This window comes from Megascapheus bottae, chromosome 17 (assembly GCF_031878675.1).
Source record: "Megascapheus bottae isolate mThoBot1 chromosome 17, mThoBot2.hap1, whole genome shotgun sequence".
Taxonomy (NCBI): domain Eukaryota; kingdom Metazoa; phylum Chordata; class Mammalia; order Rodentia; family Geomyidae; genus Megascapheus; species Megascapheus bottae.
In genome coordinates, this window is record NC_143525.1 from 25,361,478 (window position 1) to 25,379,624 (window position 18,147).

Consider the following 18,147-nt stretch of genomic DNA (forward strand, 5'->3'; position numbering starts at 1 on the left):
CCTCCTTCACAGCCGCCGCGCGGCGCGTGACCCCGCCACACTGTGGGGGAGGAGGAAGAGGCGGCGCCCGCGCCGGGAACGCCCGCGGAGCCGGCGAATCCCCGGGAACCGGCCGGGGGAGGCTCCCGGGCGACTCGAGCCAAGAGGACTCAGGTAGAAGGTCGAGAATTTGTCCAAGGAAGGGGGCAGGAATGGGGGGACGGGGAGGAAGGAGGGGCTCTCGGGAATCGCCGTTCTGGCGCGTCACGTGATCGCGGGGAAAAAAAAAGGAACCTTAGGCTTGCCCGGATCCGATTGGTTGGCATCTTGGGTGGGGGCGGGGCAACGAGCCCGATAATGTACTGCGCCTGCGCCGGGAGATTCCAGCCTCCGGAGGCTCCAGGTTTCCGGGTCCGCTTACTCTTAACCCTTTCCGGAAAGGAAAAGATGAATGAGACCAAAGAGCCTGGCCGTGTGGCCGCGAGTGTGGCTTTGTGGGAGAGTGCTTGCCCGTCGTGCATGAAGTCCTAGGTTCCATTGCTCAGTACCACAAACACGGAAAAAGCTGGGAGTGGTGCTTTGGTTCAAGACTGTTAACTTTGAGCAAAAGAAGCCCAGGGACAGTGCCCAGACCCTGAGTTCAAGCCCCTTGACTGGCAAAAAAAAAAAAGGCCAGAGGTGAAGGCATTATTGGCTTTGGCAAAAAAAAAAAAAATCATTGGCAAAAGAAAGTTTCAGGATTTCTTAGGACCTTCCGAGATTGGGAAACAAGAGCAAGAAAGGTCTCTAATCTCCTGTGAAGATAATGGGAGTGTTCAGCCAGCATGAGTGGGTCACACCTGTAATCCTAGCCACTCAGGAGACTGACATCTGAGGCACCAAAGTCTCTTATCTCCTGTTAACCACCAGAAAAGAGGAAGTGGGGCTGTGGCTCTAGTGGTAAAGGCTAGCCTTGAGCTGAAGAGTTCAGGGACAAGGCCTAGGTCCAGAGTTCAAGCTCCAAGACTCACCAAAAAATAAAATAAAAATAATGGAGTTTTGGCTGCCAGAGGTGTAGGCCACTGGTACTCTTTGTGGGTTTGCAGCAGTTTTCCTTTTGTGGAGTAGTCTTGGGTTTAGGATGAAGTAGAACTGGATGTATGATTCTGAGCCCTCTGCCTGACATTAACACTTTTTACCCTGAAGCTGGCAGTTCTAAGCTGGGGTGTGACTTAATGTTTCAGGCCTAGGATCCAATCCCCAGTACAGCACCACCAGCATGAAAGCTTTTCTTAAGAGACCTTGGAATGCAAATTTTTATGTTATTAGCACCATTAAAGCACTAAATGCCCATGTATTTTAGTTTCTTATATTTGACCTCATGCTACTTTAGCAAATAGAGGACCTACTATACATCCTTTCCTTAGTTTGCCCTTGTAAATACCAACAGCATACCTAATCCCTTTTCTCAGTAACAGTACTGGGAGTAAGATAAAATGAAGGAGCCATTTACCTCAAGAATAAACTTCAAGGAAATTCATAGGTGCTGGTGGCTCATACCTGTAATCTAGCTACTCTGAGAATCACAGTTCATGGCCAACTTGGGCAGACAAGTCTGTGAGACTCATTTCCAATTAACCACCAAAAAAGAAGGAATGGAGATGTGACTCAAGCCACTAGCTTTGAATGGGAAAAAGCTAAGGGATAGTGCCAGGCCCTGACTTCAAGCCCTAGTACTGGTACCAATAACAACAACAACAACAAAAATCCAATGCAGTTTTTCTTTTTAAAATTTCATATCTGGGTCGGGAGTTTGGCCTAGTGGTAGAGTGCTTGCCTAGCATGCATGAAGACCCGGGTTTGATTCCTTGGTACCACATGCTTAGAAAAAGCCAAAAGTGGTGCTGAGGCTCAAGTGGTAGAGTTCTAGCCTTGAGAAAAATCCAAGGACAGTGCTCAGGCCCTGAGCTCAAGCCCAGGACTGGCAAAAAAACAAACAAACAACAACAAAAAAAAAACCTTCATATCTGAGCAAGTGCTTCATCACTGCGCTATTTCACCAGATTTACAATGTTTTAAAATATCAATATAAGCTGGGCACGGTGGCTGATGCCTATAATCCTGGCTACTCAGGAGGCTGAGATCTGAGGGTCCCTGTTCAAAGCCAGCCTGGGGACTAACATCTGTGACTCTTATCTCCAGTTAACCACTAGAAAACCAGAAGTGGCACTGTGGCTCAAGGAGTAGGGTGGTAGTCTTGAGCAGAAGAGTTCAGGGACAGCTCCCAACCCAGAGTTCAAGCCCTATGGTCGACAAAAAAAATAATATAGAGAACCTCACAATGAACATAAATAAATATGAAAATATTGAAAGAATAGATCATTATTTCTGTTGTTCCTTGGGCCTCAACTTCAAATATACCTAGACGAGAATGTTATTGAGGCTACTTTTCTTTGAAAAACAAGCAAATTTTGGGGTTACTAGGGCTTGAATTCATGGCCTCAGTTTACTAGCTTACTAGGCAGGTAGGTACTCTACTCCATAAGAATCTCATGGAGTTTCCTGCCTGGCTGGCTTCAAACATCTGTAATCACGTCTGTCTTGTGTTAGCTAGGAATTACATTGGCATCTGGCTTCTAGGGCTATATTTTTTTTTGCCAGTCCTGGGGCTTGAACTCAGGGCCTGGGCATTGTCCTTGGACTTTATTTTGCTGCACTTTTCCACTTGAGCCACAGCACCATTTCTGGTTTTTTCTATGTATGTGGTACCCAGAATCGAACCCAGGGATTCATGCATGCTAGGCCAGCACTCTACCACTAGGCCAAAGGCCTAAGGCTATTTTTAATCTCTCCATGCATGTTTTAGCCCACTATGTGGAGTTGTATTCATCTCACCAAAAGCTAGTGCCTCCAGATACAATCAATATGAACTGCTGATCAGATAAAACTCTTGCTGCTTACTGGGTGAAAGGGGAATTTGACAAAGCTTTAGCAGTGTCTCAGAGAAAGCAGTGAGAATTTATTAACAATTGGAAGTTTGATTTAAGGTAGGAATTTCAGTTCTAAATATTGATTATCATTGAGTAAGAGCTACTATCTAAAATTGTTAGAGCTAACAGGGGCTTCAGAGATTCTCAGTGAACAAATTGGCAGTTGATGTTCAAGCTGTTGCCTAGATGGAGACTCACAGGGTGTTGCGGGCTAAGATGGAAGCTTATAGGTTTATCATAGGTAGAATCATAGTGGGAAGTCTCTTCAGACATTTTCTATAGGGCATTATATGGTCTGACAGTCAAACATGGATTAATTTGTGCGCGTGTGTGTGCCCACATGCTAGTACTAGGAATTGAACTTGGGGCCTAGGCATTGTCCCTTAGTTTTTTTGCTCAAGGCTGGCTCTCTATTACTTGAGCCAAAGTTCCATTTCAGCCTTCTGAGAAACCAGGATTATAAGCTTGAACCACCAAAGTCTGGCCTACTTATTTTTTTTTTGCCAGTCCCGGGCCTTGAACTCAGGGCTGTCTTTGGGCTTTCTCAAGGCTAGAGCTCTACCATTTGAGCCACAGCACCGCTTCTAGCTTTTTCTGTGTATGTGGTACCCAGGAATCAAACCTGGGTCTTCGTGCATGCTAGGTAAGCACTCTACCACTAGGCCAAATTTCCAGCCCCTACTTATTTTTTATTCTATGCTTTTTAGTCGTTCTCTGTCAAAAAACAAAAACAAAAATCACCTTTCCTTCCTGTCAAAACACTTAAACTCCATTATGGAATGAAGTTTTGCCTGATACAATTGAAAATAAAGTCAGTTGAGACCTTTTTTTTTTTTCCTATTTCTTTCTTTCTTTCCTTTTTTTTTTTTTTCGTGTGGGTCATGGGGCTTGAGCTTGGCCTGGGCACTGTCCCAGAGCTCTTAAGCTCAAGGCTACTGCCCTACCCTTTAGCCAAGCCCCACTTCCAGTTTTCTGGAGGTTAGATGGAGATAAGAATCTCAGGTCCTTTTGTGCCCGGGATGGCTTTGAACCTTGATCCTCAGATCTCAGCCTCCTGAGTAGCTGGGATTACAGGTGTGAACTACCGAGCCTGGCTCTTTTCTCTCTCTCTCTCTGTCTCTCTCTCTGTGTCTCTCTTTCTGTCTCTCTCTCTCTCTGTCTCTCTCTCTGTCTCTCTCTCTCTTCCTCCCTCCCCCCCTCTATCTCTTTCTTTCTTTCTTTCCTTCTTTATTTCTTTTATTTATTTATTTTTTTTTTTTGCCAGTCCTGGGGCTTGAACTCAGGGCCTGGGCTTGTGCTTTCTCAAGGCTAGGGCTCTACCACTTGAGTAACAGCACCACTTTTGTCTTTTTCTGTGTATGTGGTTCGGAGGAATCAAAGCCAGGGCTTTGTGTGTTAGGCAAGCACTCTACCACTAGGCCATTTTCCTGGCCCCTCATTTGAGATCTTTGAACTGAACAGTTGTCATTTGTGCTAGGCCATTGAAGATGTAATGACAATAGTGAGTGTACTTGGTATTAAACTTTTAGATGAAAAAGGTAGATTTGCCTGGATGGTGACTCATGCCTATAATCCTAGCTACTCAGGAGGCTGAGATCTGAGGATCAAGGTTCAAAGCCAGCCTGGGCACAAAAGGACCTCATTCTCTTATCTCCAGTTAACCTCTAGAAAATGGGCTTGGCTCAAGGGTTGGGTGGTAGCCTTGAGCTGAAGAGCTCAGGTACAAGTGCCCAGGCTGAGTCCAAGCCCCATGACCCACAAAAAGAAAAGAAAAGAAAAGGTATATTTGGTAGAATATTTGCAAACTATATGAGAATTCCAAGAATTAAACACAGAAGCAATTTACCTTTCACCTAGATTCACTAGTTAACGTTTGGCGCAGCTGTCTCCTGCAGGTCAACTCTGTTTACTTGTTTCCTATGTGGTGATTATTTGAGAAAACATTGCAGAAGTTCTCCTTTGCTTACAAATACTGCAGGGTACAGTCCCTAAAAATTAAGGACATCTGCAGGACAGTTACCAGGTAAGATAACTTGCACTGATGCAACATGATTATCAAATCTTCATTGTTTTACAGATTGTCCAGTCGTCTCCTTTAGCACATTAATAGTCCCAACTATTCAGGAAGCTGAGATCTAAGGATCAAGGTTTTGAAATTAATCCAGGATAGGAAAGTCTGGTGAGATTTACCAATTCCACTTAACCAGAAAAAAGTAGGTAGAACATGGCTAAAAATGAAAATCCCCAGTGAGAGTGCAAGACCCCGAATTCAAGCCCCAGTGCTGACACTAAAGATAAATCACTAAAATGCAAACTAGTGTTATAGATGGCATCCAATTGCATTACTTTCTTAGATTTGTGACCGTGCTACAATGGCATTTGTGTGTGTGTGTGTGTGTGTGTGTGTGTGTGTGTGTGTGTGTGTGAGAGAGAGAGAGAGAGAGAGAGAGAGAGAGTGTTCTGGGGCTTGAACTCAGGGCCTAGATGCTGTCACTGAGCTTTTTCTTTTTATATATATATATTTTTATTGTAATTAATAAAAGGGTTACATGATATTTGCCAGATAGAAGGTGCATTAATTCACATACATTGATACCCGTTCACATGTCTTGGTACCCATTACCCTCCCCCCACCCACCACCCACTCCCCGTATTGGTTCACTGAGCTTTTTCACTCAAGTCTGGTGCTCTATTACTTGAACCACAGCTACACACATACACACACACACTCATTTTTTTTTCTTGTCATGGGACTTGAACTCTGGGCCTGGGCATTGTCCTTGAGCTCTTCAGCTCAAGGCTACTACCCTAGTCCTTGAGCCAAACTGCCACTTCCTGTTTTCTGGTAGTTAACTGGAGATAAGAATCTCATGGACTTTTAGTGCCTGGGCTGGATTTGAACAGAGATCCTCAGATCTCAGCCTCTTGAGTAGCTAGGATTACAGGAGTGAGCCACCATGCCCTGCTAAGTCCCTGAGCTTTTGTGTTCAAGGATACTACTTGAGCCATATAGATCCACTTCTAGCTTTTTGGAGATTAATTGGAAATAAGAGTCTCAAGGACTTCCCTGCTTTGAACTGTGATCCTCGGATGTCAGCCTTTTGAGTACCTAGGATTACAGGGATGAGCTACCAGCACCCAGCTTCTCTTATTTTTACTTTTTTTTTTTTTTCCAGTACAGAAGTTTGAACTTGGGGCATCATGTTCACTTGACTTGCTTGCTCAGCTGATGCTCTACCACTTGAGCCATGTCTCCAGCTTTTGCTTGTTATTTTGGAGGTAGACTCTTCTAGATTTTATCACTCAGGCTGTTTGAACCACGATTTAGAGTTATAGGCATAAGATACCAGCACTTGGCTTGTTTTGTTTTTTGTTTTGTTTTGTTTTCTTTTACCTTTTTGCTTCTCTATCATGCGTCTTGACTCTGGTGTAGGGTCAGCTCTGACCCTTGGCCATAGGGCTGCAGGAGACTGGAATCCAGCAGGGCCTTGGTTTTTGTTGCTCCTGGGCTTGGAGAGCCAAACCCAGTCTTAGCACACTACTTATTTATTTATTTGTTTACTTTTGTTTTGGCATGCTATCTTGAACCAGCCACTGTACATTGACCTGCAGTACTCTCTGATGACTTCTTCATTAGAAGATATTAAAACCAATTGTGTAGGAGTCTTAAGGCATATTACACTTCTGGGCTAAAAATTGCAACATCTGTTTTCTACAGGGACCAGAGGATTATTTAAGTACCATCTATCTTTGTGCCAATCCCTAATTGTTTGTTTGATCAAGCAATAGTTGAAGAGCTAGGAGTGTAGCCCTTGGGTTAAATCCCCAGCACAGTAGTAGTAGTAATAGTAGTAATAACAGTAATAATCATAGTAGTAGGTAAATTAAAAAAAAAGACTCCACTATTTAAAATGTCCTCTATTTAATGGGCACCAGTGTCTCACACCTGTAAACCTAGCTACTCAGGAGGCTGAGACCTGAGGATCTCTATTCAAAGCCAGCCGGGGCACAAAAGTCTGTGAGATTCTTATCTCCAAATAACCACCAGAAAACCAGAATTGGTGCTGTGGCTCATCAAATGGTAGAGCTATCAATAGCCTTAAGTTGAAGAGCTAAGGGACAGTGCCCAGGCCCAGAGTTCAAGCCCCATTAGACAAAAAAGTCTTCTAATCTATAACAATGTTATCTTTGGGGCAGGGGGTTGATATAGGGTCTTACTATATAACCCAAGCTAAGCTTGAACTCAAAACAATCATTGTATCAGCTGCCTTTGTGCTGGGTATATGTTGTCATGTATGCCTTTGCTTTGCTTCTTGGCAGATGACCTTTAGGCAAATGGTTTTCATTAAATCCTATTAAATGAGCTTTAATTTGACAAATGTACCATAATACCTTAAATTGGTAAGAATAGGTATAGCTGGGTATGGTGGCTCACCCCTGTAATCCTAGCTACTCAGGAAGCTGAGATCTGAGGATAGAGGTTGGAAGCCAGTCCTCACTAAAGTCTGAGAGACTCTTATCTTCAATTAACCACTAGAAAAACCAGAAGTGGCACTGTTGCTCAAGGGGTAGAGTGGTAGCGTTGAGCTGAAGAACTCAGGGACAGTGCCCAGGCCCAGAGTTCAAGTCCCATGATCGACGAAAAAAAAAGAATAGGTATAAAGTCCAGGAAGTGGTGCTGTGGCTCAAGTGGTAGAGCCTTAGCAACCACAAAAAAAAAAAAAAAGAAAGAAAAGAAAGGTAGAAGTGTGGTTCAAGCGGTAGAGTTCTAGCCTTAAGCACAGAAGCTAAGCAAGCGTGTGAGGCCTTGACTTCAAGCCTTAGAATTAGCACAAAGAGAGAGTGGGGAGGGAAGCGGGAAGAGGAGGAGGTTAGGAAGGAAGGAAGAAATAAATAGGAAGGAAGGAAGAAGAGACTCTACTGGGCCTCAGTGTCTCAGGCCTGTGATCTTGGCTATTCAGGAGGCTGAGATCTGAGGCTCACAGTTCTAAGCCAGACAGGCAGAAAAGTCTTGTGAGACTCTTATCTCCAGTTAACTACTCAGAAACTTGAAGTGTATCTGTAGCTCAAAGTAGTAGAGCTCTAGCCTTGAGCAAAAGAACTTAGGGAGAGTATCCAAACTCTTAGTTCAAGCCCCAAGATGGACAAAAAAAACTGTCATAAGTGTTTTGGGTTTTTTTTTTGCCAGTCCTGGGGCTTGAACTCAGGGCTTGAGCACTGTGCTTGAGCTTTCTCAAGGCTCGAGCTCTACCGCTTGGGCCATGACACCATTTCCAGCTTTTTCTAGGTATGTGGTACTGAGGAATTAAACCTGGGTTTTCATGCATGCTAGGTAAGCACTCTACCACTAGGCCAAACTCCCAGCTCTTCATAAATGTTTTAAGATTGTGTAACTTTCCTCGGGAGTTAGCCTTCCTGATCTTGCCAGTCTCAGGTTGTTTCTGCTGATGTCTGTCTTGTGGACTGCTTGGTTTATCAGGAATCTTCAGAACTCCATCTGCGAAGGATGCTGCCCAAACCCGGGATTTATTACCTCCCCTGGGAGGTGGGTGCTGGCCATGTTCCTGACGGGGTCACCCTTCGAACATTTGGCAGGTAAGTGTAGTGGCTTTCTCACATGAGTGGCAGGGATACTGTCGCCCTAAACACAGTTAAAATGATTTCATTATAATTTTGTCTACTTATTAAAAGGGCCAAGCGAGACACCACATGCCTGTAATCCTAGCTACTGAAGAGGTAGAGATCCAAGGATCACAGTTCAAAGCTAGCCTGGGCAAGAAAGTCTATGAGACTCTTATCTCCAATAGGCCACCAAAAAAACAGAAGTAGAGCTATGGCTCAATTGGTAAAACATTATTCTTGAGCTAAGGGATAGCACCCAGGACCTGAGTTCAAACTCCAGTACTGGCAAAAAAGAAAAGACCCAAAAGACTTATGACATTTTTTTATATACACATACAAAAATTAATTTTCATAGACTATATATATATATATATATATATATATGACTGGGGATGGGCTTAGAGTGCTTGCCTAGCATGCATGAAGCCTCAGATTAGATTCCTTAGTACCACAAACACAGAAAAAGCTGGAAATGACACTGTGGCTCAAGTGGTAGAGTGCTTGCCTTGAGGAAAAGAAGTTTAGGGACAGTGATCAGACCCTGAGTTCAAATCCCAAGACTTGCAAAAAAAAATGTAGGAAAGTCAGGGGCAGGATTGTCTGTGAGACTCTTCTCTGCAATTAACCACCAAAAAGCTAGAAATGGAGCTGTAGCACAAGTGGTAGAGCAGCAGCCTTGGGCAAAAAAAGCTAAAGGAGGGCCGGGAGTTTGGCCTAGTGGTTAAAGTGCTTGCCTAGCATGCGCAAAGACCCGGGTTCAATTCCTTGGTACCACATACATACAAAAACACTGGAAGTGGTGCTGAGGCTCAAGTGGTAGAGCTCTAGCCTTGAGAAAGTCCAAGGACAGTGTTCAGGCCCTGAGCTCAAGCCCAGGACTGGCAAAAAAAAAAAAAAGCTAAAGGATAGTATCCAGACTCTTGAGTTCAAGCTCTAGTTCTTATACACGCGCGCGCTCGCGCGCACACACACACACACACACACACACAGAGTAGATGTAGATGTTCCGTAAGGGGGTAAAGTGAGCAACAAGGCCGGGAGTGTGGCCTAGTGGTTGAGTGCTTGCCTAGCTGCATGAAGACCTGCATTTGATTACTCGGTACCACATACATAGAAAAAGCCAGAAGTGGTACTGTGGCTCAAGTAGTAGAGTTCTAGCCTTGAGAAAACCCAAGGACAGTGCTCAGATCCTGAGTTCAAGCCCCAGGATTGGCAAAAGAAGAAGAAGAAAAAGGAGGAGGAGAAAGAGGACGAGGAGGAGGAGGAGGAGGTGGAGGAGGAGGAGGAGAAACAACAACAAAAACCACCTGTCATCTATTATAGAGACAACCACTGTTACCTCTGTGACTTTCTTTTTTTTTTTTTGTCGGTTATGGGGCTTGAACTCTGGACCTATGTGCAGTCCCTGCACTCTTCAGCTCTACCACTTGAGCCACAGATTTTCTGGGGGTTAATTGGAGATAAGAGTCTTATGATCTTTAGTGCCTGGTCTGGCTTTGAACCGTGATCCTCAGATCTCAGCCTCCTGGGTAGCTAGGATTACAGGCCTGAATCAGTGACACCTGACTTGTGACTGTCTTTCTACTCTCTCTCATATGTGTGTACATGATTGTATATCTGGGTGGGTGGATATATGCGCGCCCAATAGGCACATATAAGCACATTCTGTTTGGTACATAGCATTATGTTACACAGTGCCCCAAGTGACTGACAGCCAAGTGACAGCAAATGTTCCCACTTTGCAGTGCAGGTTAGGAACGTGAGGACAGCTTGGCCACTTAACTGGTCCTGGCCCAGGTGCCTCCAGACACCTCGTCCAGGACCAATGGCTCCACAGGCTACCTTCATACCGCTGGAAAGTTAGTGCTGACACTTGCAGGCAGGAAGGTCCTTATCACACAGCTGCAAGATCTCAGACACTGACCCAGGAGGAAGCCACAATGTGTGATGGCTGAGCTTCGGAAGCCATTCTCAGTTTTCCCTGCAGCAAGCAGCTTCTTGGTTGTACAGGTCAACCCCAGTCAATAGGGGAAAACACTGCACAGGGTTGCTCAAGACTGCTGCTCTACCCAGCAAACCTATCTCCACTTCTGGTTGTTGTTGTGGTGTGTGTGTGTGTGTGTGTGTGTGTGTAATTTGGGGGAGGGGTGGTTAAATTGAATTTTTTCCCTTTTTTTTTTTTTTTTTTAGTTTCAAACTGCAGTCCCTCAGATCTCAGCCTCCTGGGTAACTAGGATTATAGACATGAGACACCATTGCCCAGCTTCATAGGCCCATTTTATTTCATTGTGTGTAAAGGCACAGTCATGCAGTATATGACATTTGAATCAACAACAGACTACACATTTGACATTGGGCCCATGAAATTATACAGATGCTGAAGAATTACTGTCCTTTTTTCTATCTCTACTTATATTTAGATACACAACTATTGCTGTGTCACAGTTGACCAGTTATTCAGCACAGTAACATGCAGTACAGATGTGCATTCTAGAAGCTAGAGGCTATTCCACATAAGCCTAGTTCTATACCAAGCCATCGTCTTGGTTCAATGGTGTTTGAACAATGACAAAATTGCCCCGCAACTCATTTCTTGAACACATTCCTGCTGTTAAATGATGCATATGACCGTAACTTACTTAACCATTTTTGTACTGATATTTTTTTTCATTGATACCTTTTTTTTTTCCTTTTTGCTCAAGGATCGCACTTTACTAGCTAAGCCATACCACTACTTCTGGCTTTTTCTGTTTATGTGGTACTGAGGAATAGAACCCAGTGCTTCATGCATGCTAGGCAAGCACTCTACCCCTGAACCACAGTCCCAGCCCCCATTTTTGTTTTTTTTTGAGACAAGATCTTGTTCTATAGTCCAAACTGATCGTCTACTCCCAATTCAACCTCTCACATCCTGGGATTACAAGTATAATCACATCAGGATTATAACTAGGAATATGTATTCATACTCTCGCAGTTGATAAAGATCTCTCAAATAAGACACACAAACCAAAATGCCTGAGAGAAGAAAAAGAAAAAAAAAAGCTATAATTAGATATTAACAAAAACACTTCAGCTCATCAAAAAAAATACCATTAAGGTGGCTCATGCCTATAATTCTAGCTACTTAAGAGGCTGATACCTAAGAATCAATGTTCAGGGCCAGAATGGGAAGACAGATCTGTAGATTCATCTCCAGTGAACCATCAAAAAAGCTGGAACTGGTGGCTGATCGTGGATTTAATCCTTGGATTCATAACTGACCTCCAAAGCCTTTGAACTTGGTGCTGGTTCTGTATGAGGATGAGTGACTTGTACTCTCTTTACCCTCTAGATTATGCTTCTACGACATGACACAGTCGCGCGTGACTCTGAGGGCTGAGCACAGGGCCGAGCAGCACCAGGTGTTTGTGTGCACCAGGCTGGTAGAACCCTTCCAGGCCCAGGTGGGCTATCTGTACATGGTCCTGGGGGAGCTTGAGCACCAGAAAGGTAAGTAAACCATGCCTCAAACCCTCTGAGCTCAGGCCAGGAGTGTAGCCTAGTGGTAGAATGTTTGCCAACATACACGAAGCCCTGGGTTTGATTCCTCAGTACCATACACACAGAAAAGGCCAAAAGTGGCACTGTGGCTCAAGTGGTGAGTACTAGCCTTGAACAAAAAGTGTCCAAGGACCATGCCCAGCCCAGAGTTCAAGCCCCAGGGCTGGCAAACACACACACACAGACACATACACACATACACACACACAGACTCTGAGCTGACCCAGCTTTGGGGATGATTTAGCAATTAGAAAAAGTGTGATTTGTGAGCGACACCACCTAGTCAAGTGCTTTTCTGGTCAGAACTGTTGGGAAACAAATATGACTGGATTTAGAGTATCCCAACCATGTGACACCAAGATCAGGAAAGACAGTCACCATGGGAAAGTGAAAATGAAGGGAAAAACCACATAGATCTTCTGTGGTGTGTGTGTGTGTGTGTGTGTGTGTGTGTGTGTGTGTGTGTGTGTGTGTGTGTGTGTGTGTGTCTGTGTGTGTGTCTGTGTCTGTGTGTCTGTATCTCTGAGTCTCTGTGTCTGTGTCTCTGTGTCTGTGTGTGTCTATGTATGTCTGTGTTGATACTAGGGCTTAAACTTAGAGCTTTTGAGTTGTCCCTTGGCTTTCCTCTCTTGCTCTTCCATTTGTGTCATGTCTCCTTTTTCACCTTTGGCTGGTTAGATGAAGATAAAAGTCTCTCCATGACTGGACATCAGTGGGCTCACGCCTGTAATCCTAGCTCAGGAGGCTAAGATCTAAGGGTTGTAATTCAAAACCAGCCCAAGCAAAAAAGTCTGTGAATACTTATTCCAATTAACCAGTGGAAATATAGAAGTAGAGCTATGGTTCAAGTGATAGAGCACCAGCCTTAAGCAAAAAGAGCTCAAGAACAGTATCTAGGTCCTGAGTTTAAGCCTTAGAACCAGGACTATAAAAAACATCAGAGACCTAGCTGCTGTCCTGTGCCCTGGATCACAGCTTCACAATTCTGAGGACAAAAGCCTTTCCTTTCCTGACATTTTTTTACTTAGAGCTAGCTGAAAAGGCAAAGCAACAACATAGAACCAACACCTTCTTCAAGCCCTGTTCAAGGGCTTAGAACTCTGTGTCTAGAGATGGAGGTGTTTCGGCCTCTTTTCCCTTTCTGAATAGCCAGGTACCTGGTGGCACACACTTGCAGTCTAGTTACTGATACCCAATACTGAGGTTCAGAGCTAGCTCTGGAAGAAAAGTCTCTGAAGCTCCATCTCAGTCAGCAAAATCTGGACTCAAGGGAACTGAGAGTTTAGCCTAGTGGTAGAGTGCTTGCCTAGCATGCATGAAAACCTGGGTTCGATTCCTTGGTACCACATACAAAGGAAAAGGTGGAAGTGGTGCTGAGGCTCAAGTGGTAGAGCTCTAGCCTTGAGAAAGTCCAAGGACAGTGCTCAGGCCCTGAGTTCAAGCCCAGGATTGGCAAAAAAAAAAAAAAAAAAAAAAAGTGTGGCTCAAGAGGTAGAACTAAACCAGAGCATGAGGCCCTGAATTTAAACCCTGATAACAGCATCACACACACACACACACACACACACACACACACACACACACACAACCCATTTGGCGGTAGCAGTGACCTCTCAAGATTGCTTCCTCAAGTCGTCACCATAAATCCCCCAATGTTGCTGTCGTTTTTTTCCCTCACCTGGTTCTGCCTGCCTTTGCCTCCCACTTCCAGTGCCCTTATCTCTCTGGATCTTAGCTGAAACCTGGCTTTTCCCCAAACCAGCAAGCCTTGCCACTTGGCCTGTTTAAGCTCCCAAGCCACACACCCCACCAAGCCCAGAAGTAGTCAGAACTCTCCAGCTCCTTTGATTTGCCCCGGCACACCCATTTTCCTCTTCCTGCTGCCAGCCAGTTACACCATGGCTCACCTCTGCTCTACTTCTTCCCCCCCGTCCCCTCCCTGCACCTTGGACCTAGATTTTCCAGGATTACCCACCTCTGCCGCTGAAAGGTCTCTCAGTGTCTTTGCCCTTTCACCCCTCACTGCCCCATCCCCCTGCCCCACCCAGACTTGTAGACTTGGGACTTCAGAGTTTGCTTCCACCTCAAGTACCACATCTGCCCTTGTCTCCCATCCTTCCTGCCCCAGTCACTATTCATTCACTTCTGTTCTGCACCCTGTGTGTATGTTAGTCCTGGGGCTTGAACGCAAGGCCTGGGTACTGTCCCTGAGCTTTATCACACAAGGCTAGTGTTCTACCACTTTGAGCCACAGCACCACTTCTGGTTTTCTGGTGATTAACTGGAGATAGGGATCTCATTTTCTTTCTGGGCTATCTTTGAACTGGAATCCTCATATCTCAGCCTCCTGAACAGCTAGGATTACATGTATGAACCATCAATGCCTGGCTTTCTTCATGGTTCTTTTCATTCTGTCTCTATTAGCCTTTTGCAAAGTGACTAATGTCATTGCCCAGCTTGTCCTTTGACTATTATAACTCTAAAGCTACTTCCTATAGCCAGATGTGATATTAAATACCTGTAATCCCAGAACTGGAGAGGTTGAGGCAAGAGGATTCTGAGTTTGAGGTCAATCTGAGATACATAGAAACTCTATCCCAATGAACCAAAAAAACCAAACAAAAGTCCAGTCAGTGCCTGGCACCTCTAGCTCATGCCTATAATCCTACCTACTCTGGAGGCTGAGACCTGAAGATCATGGTTCAAAGTAAGCCCAGACAGGAAAGCCCATGAGTCTCTGATCTATAGTCAGCCATCAGAAAACACCAGAAGTGGAGCAATGCTAGCATGAGAAAAAAGCTCAGGGACACTGTCCAGACCTTCAGTTCAAACCCCAGGACTGGCAATAAATAAATAAATAAAAAGTTCTAGAACATTGAGTATACTCACTGGAGTACTTTAGGGAGCAGAGGCAAGTGAAAAAAAAAGTAAATGTCTTTCATGTACTTCATTGACAGTGGCTCAGGCTTTTAATTGGATTATCACAGCTAGCGTGGGTGAAAAAGAAATTCCTACGACTCAATCGCAATCAGTGACTAGACCCACAGGTGTGTGCCTGTCATCCCTTGATACTGGGGAGGTACAATGGCAGGGTGTGGTGACACACCTGATACCCCAAATATGAGAAAACTCAAATAGAAGATTGCAGCCTGGGCATAATGAGACACCCTATCTTGAAAGGACCACCTCCCCCCTACAAAAAATAATAAGAAAAAGGAAGACTTGCCTTGGAAGCACAAGGCCTTGAGTTTAAACCCCAGAACCCCAAACAAAACAAAACAGCTAGGCAGTGGTGGCTCACATCTGTGATCCTAGCTTCTCAGAAGGATGAGATCTGAGTATCTTAGTTCACAACAAGCCCAGGCAGAAAAGTCTGTGAGACTCTTATCTCCAATTAGCCAGGAAAAAGCTGGAACTGGAGCTATGACTCAAGGGGTAAAGTGCCAACCTTGAGCAAAAAAGCTAAGGGAAAGTGCCTACGCCCTGAGTTCAAGCCATAGTATTGCATGCACACACAAACAAATCCCTCTATTGGCACAAACCATAAAGGTCTTTCCTGTTGGTCTGGGGATGTGGCTTATTGGTAGAGTGCTTGCTTAGCATGCATAAAGCCCTGGGTTCCACTCCTCAGTACTACATAAAGAGAAAAGGCAGATTGCTACCCTTTGGCAAAAGAAGCTCAGGGACAATGCTCCAGGACTAGCAAAAAGAAAAAAAGTCTTTTTTTTTTTTTTAGTCCTGGGCCTTGAACTCAGGGCCTGAGAACTGTCCTTGAGCTTTCTCAAGGCTGAAGCTCTACCACTTGAGCCACAGCACCATTTCTGACATTTTCTATGTATATGTGGTACCGAGGAATTGAACCTGGGCCTTCGTGCATGCTAGGCAAGCACTCTACCATTAGGCCAAACTCCCGGTCTGGTCTTTCCTATTTGATGTCATCTGAACATTGACATTGTTTATCAGCTTACCATTAGATCTGCTAGGAGTCCCCTGAAGTCTTTATCAGGGTAGGGGGACTTGCCCCATAAGGCCAAACTTAGAGGAATCTCAGCCCCTTCTATTTACTGGGTATGGGTTTCTTTCATCCTGATTTCCAATGATCCAGTCCCAAAGCTCACAAGAAGACTCTCCCTGGAGACTCACAGACAGACTCTTCCATCCTGGGCCATGGCTTAAGGACACAGGGATTATGGTGGCAAAGGTGGGAAGTGTAGGTTCATCTTCATGGCTCCCCAGCATTGGAGAAGTGAAATTTTTAGGTCACCTTCTAAATTCTAGAAATGCACAGCACTCCCTGGTAAGACCATACTCAGGCCTAAGGGAACAAACTGACAGCCTCTTTCCCTGTCCCTCTCTCTGTGTCTCTGTGTCTCTGTGTCTCTGCCTCTCTCTCTCTCTCTCTCTCTCTCTCTCTCAGAATTGAACTCAAGATCTGGTTAGATCTGGTTGTTGCCCCTGAGCCTCTTTGTGCTCAAGGCTAGCACTCCTCTACCACTTGAGCCACAGTACCACTTCTAGCTTTTTTTTGAGTACTTTATTATGAGGTAAGAGTCTCACAAACCTTTTTCCTGGGGTTGGCTTCAAACCAGGATTGCAGGTGTGAGCCACTGGTACCTAGCAATGGCCTCTCTTTTGTCATCCTTCTTACCTCCATCCTTAGTTGTCAAAACTCAGGACTAAATCTGGGTACTGGTGACACACACTTATAATCCTAACTACTCTGGAGGGTGATATCTGAGGGTCACAGTTCAAAGCCAGCCAGGAGCTAGGCACTAGTAGTCCATTCCTGTAGTCCTAGCTCCTCTAGGCTGAGGTATGAGGTCAAGTCAGAGATACTCTTATCTCCAATTAACACCAAAAAACGGAAACAGAACTGTGGCTCAAGGAACAGGGCACCAACCTTGAACAGACAAAGCTGAGAGGCAGTGCTCTGAGTTCTAATCCCAGTGTAGGCACACACACACACACACACACACACACACACACACAAAACCAGAAGGAAAAGAAAACAGAAAGCCAGCTTTTAAAAGTCAGTGAAGGGCTGAGAGTTTGGCCTAGTGGTAGAGTGCTTGCCTAGCATGTACAAAGACGCAGGTTCGATTCCTTAGTACATATACATAGAAAAAGCTGGAAGTGGTGCTGTGGCTCAAGTGGTAGAGTGCTAGCCTTGAGGAAGCCCAAGGACAGTGCTCAGGCCCTGAGTTCAAGCCCCAGGACTGGCAAAAAAAAAGTTAGTGAAATGCTTCTGTCCACCAGCAAAAAGCTAGACGTAGAGGTGTGGCTCAAGTGCTAGAACACCCCCCTTGAGCAAATAAAGCCGAAAATGTAAAACCCTGAGTTCAAGTCCCAATACCAGCATATGTACATGCACATGTACATCCACAGAGGCACAGATACACACACACACACACACACACACACGCACACGCACACGCACCCCTCACAACTCAGGTCCAAGCACGTCAGGGGAACAGCCGGAAGCACTGGCAGAGTATGCAGCTGACACTCCAGTTACTAGTGCCTTGGTGTTTTTGTCTTTCAGATGTTGGCTTTGTGGTGAAGGCCCGTGTGCTGACCTGTGTGGAGGGGATAAATCTGCCTTTGTTAGAAAGAGCCGTCCAGGAGCAGAGACTGTATCTGCAAGAGAGGGACAGCTGCCAATACGAAACCTCTAGCCCTAGCAGCCCCCACCTGCTCCCCCACTCCTCCCAGAGCCACTGTCCCCCCCAACCTGCTCCCCAAGCCACACCCACTCCCCTTGTAGCCACTGCCCTGTATAGGTCCCTCCCTGCTTCCTAGCATGACAACCTTTGTCTAGAGCCAGAGACTCTTCTGGTGCAGGAGGATTATTCCAGTCCCTTCTTCCAGTTTGCTTTTTCCTGGCTATGAGAGCCTAAGGGAGTGAATTTGCCCCCCTTGCCCCTGGTGGGGGGTGATAGGACACCCCCGGGCTCCTGAGGCTGTGCCTCCTCCAGGCTGGTGGAGGGTTTCAGAATAAAGACCTCGTGAGGCGTGACCTGTGTGCACGTGGTGCAGT

At 45.3% G+C, this 18,147-nt stretch overlaps 1 protein-coding gene across 5 annotated transcripts; it reads left to right on the forward strand.

Annotated features, from left to right (window-relative positions):
• Positions 1-11: 11 nt before the first annotated feature.
• On the forward strand, positions 12-18,126 carry Ten1 (TEN1 subunit of CST complex). Of its 5 annotated transcripts, none has more exons than XM_090350337.1 (5): positions 12-160; positions 4,927-4,971; positions 8,428-8,543; positions 11,902-12,059; positions 17,653-18,126. In XM_090350337.1, the coding sequence occupies exons 3-5, from the start codon at positions 8,455-8,457 to the stop codon at positions 17,907-17,909; spliced, it is 504 nt and encodes a 167-aa protein (XP_090206463.1). In that variant the 5' UTR covers positions 12-160; positions 4,927-4,971; positions 8,428-8,454; the 3' UTR covers positions 17,910-18,126. The 5 variants fall into 5 exon arrangements, with proteins under 5 accessions (XP_090206463.1, XP_090206461.1, XP_090206462.1 ...); XM_090350335.1 differs by having other exon boundaries at positions 12-153; XM_090350336.1 differs by lacking the exon at positions 4,927-4,971.
• Positions 18,127-18,147: the final 21 nt, after the last annotated feature.

Coding starts and splice junctions, on each gene's coding strand:
- Ten1 (XM_090350337.1), top strand. CDS start 8,455: ATGCTGCCCAAACCCGGGATTTATTACCTCCCCTGGGAGGTGGGTGCT. Junction 8,544..11,901: donor ACCCTTCGAACATTTGGCAG/GTAAGTGTAGTG, acceptor TTTACCCTCTAG/ATTATGCTTCTACGACATGA. Junction 12,060..17,652: donor GGAGCTTGAGCACCAGAAAG/GTAAGTAAACCA, acceptor TTTGTCTTTCAG/ATGTTGGCTTTGTGGTGAAG.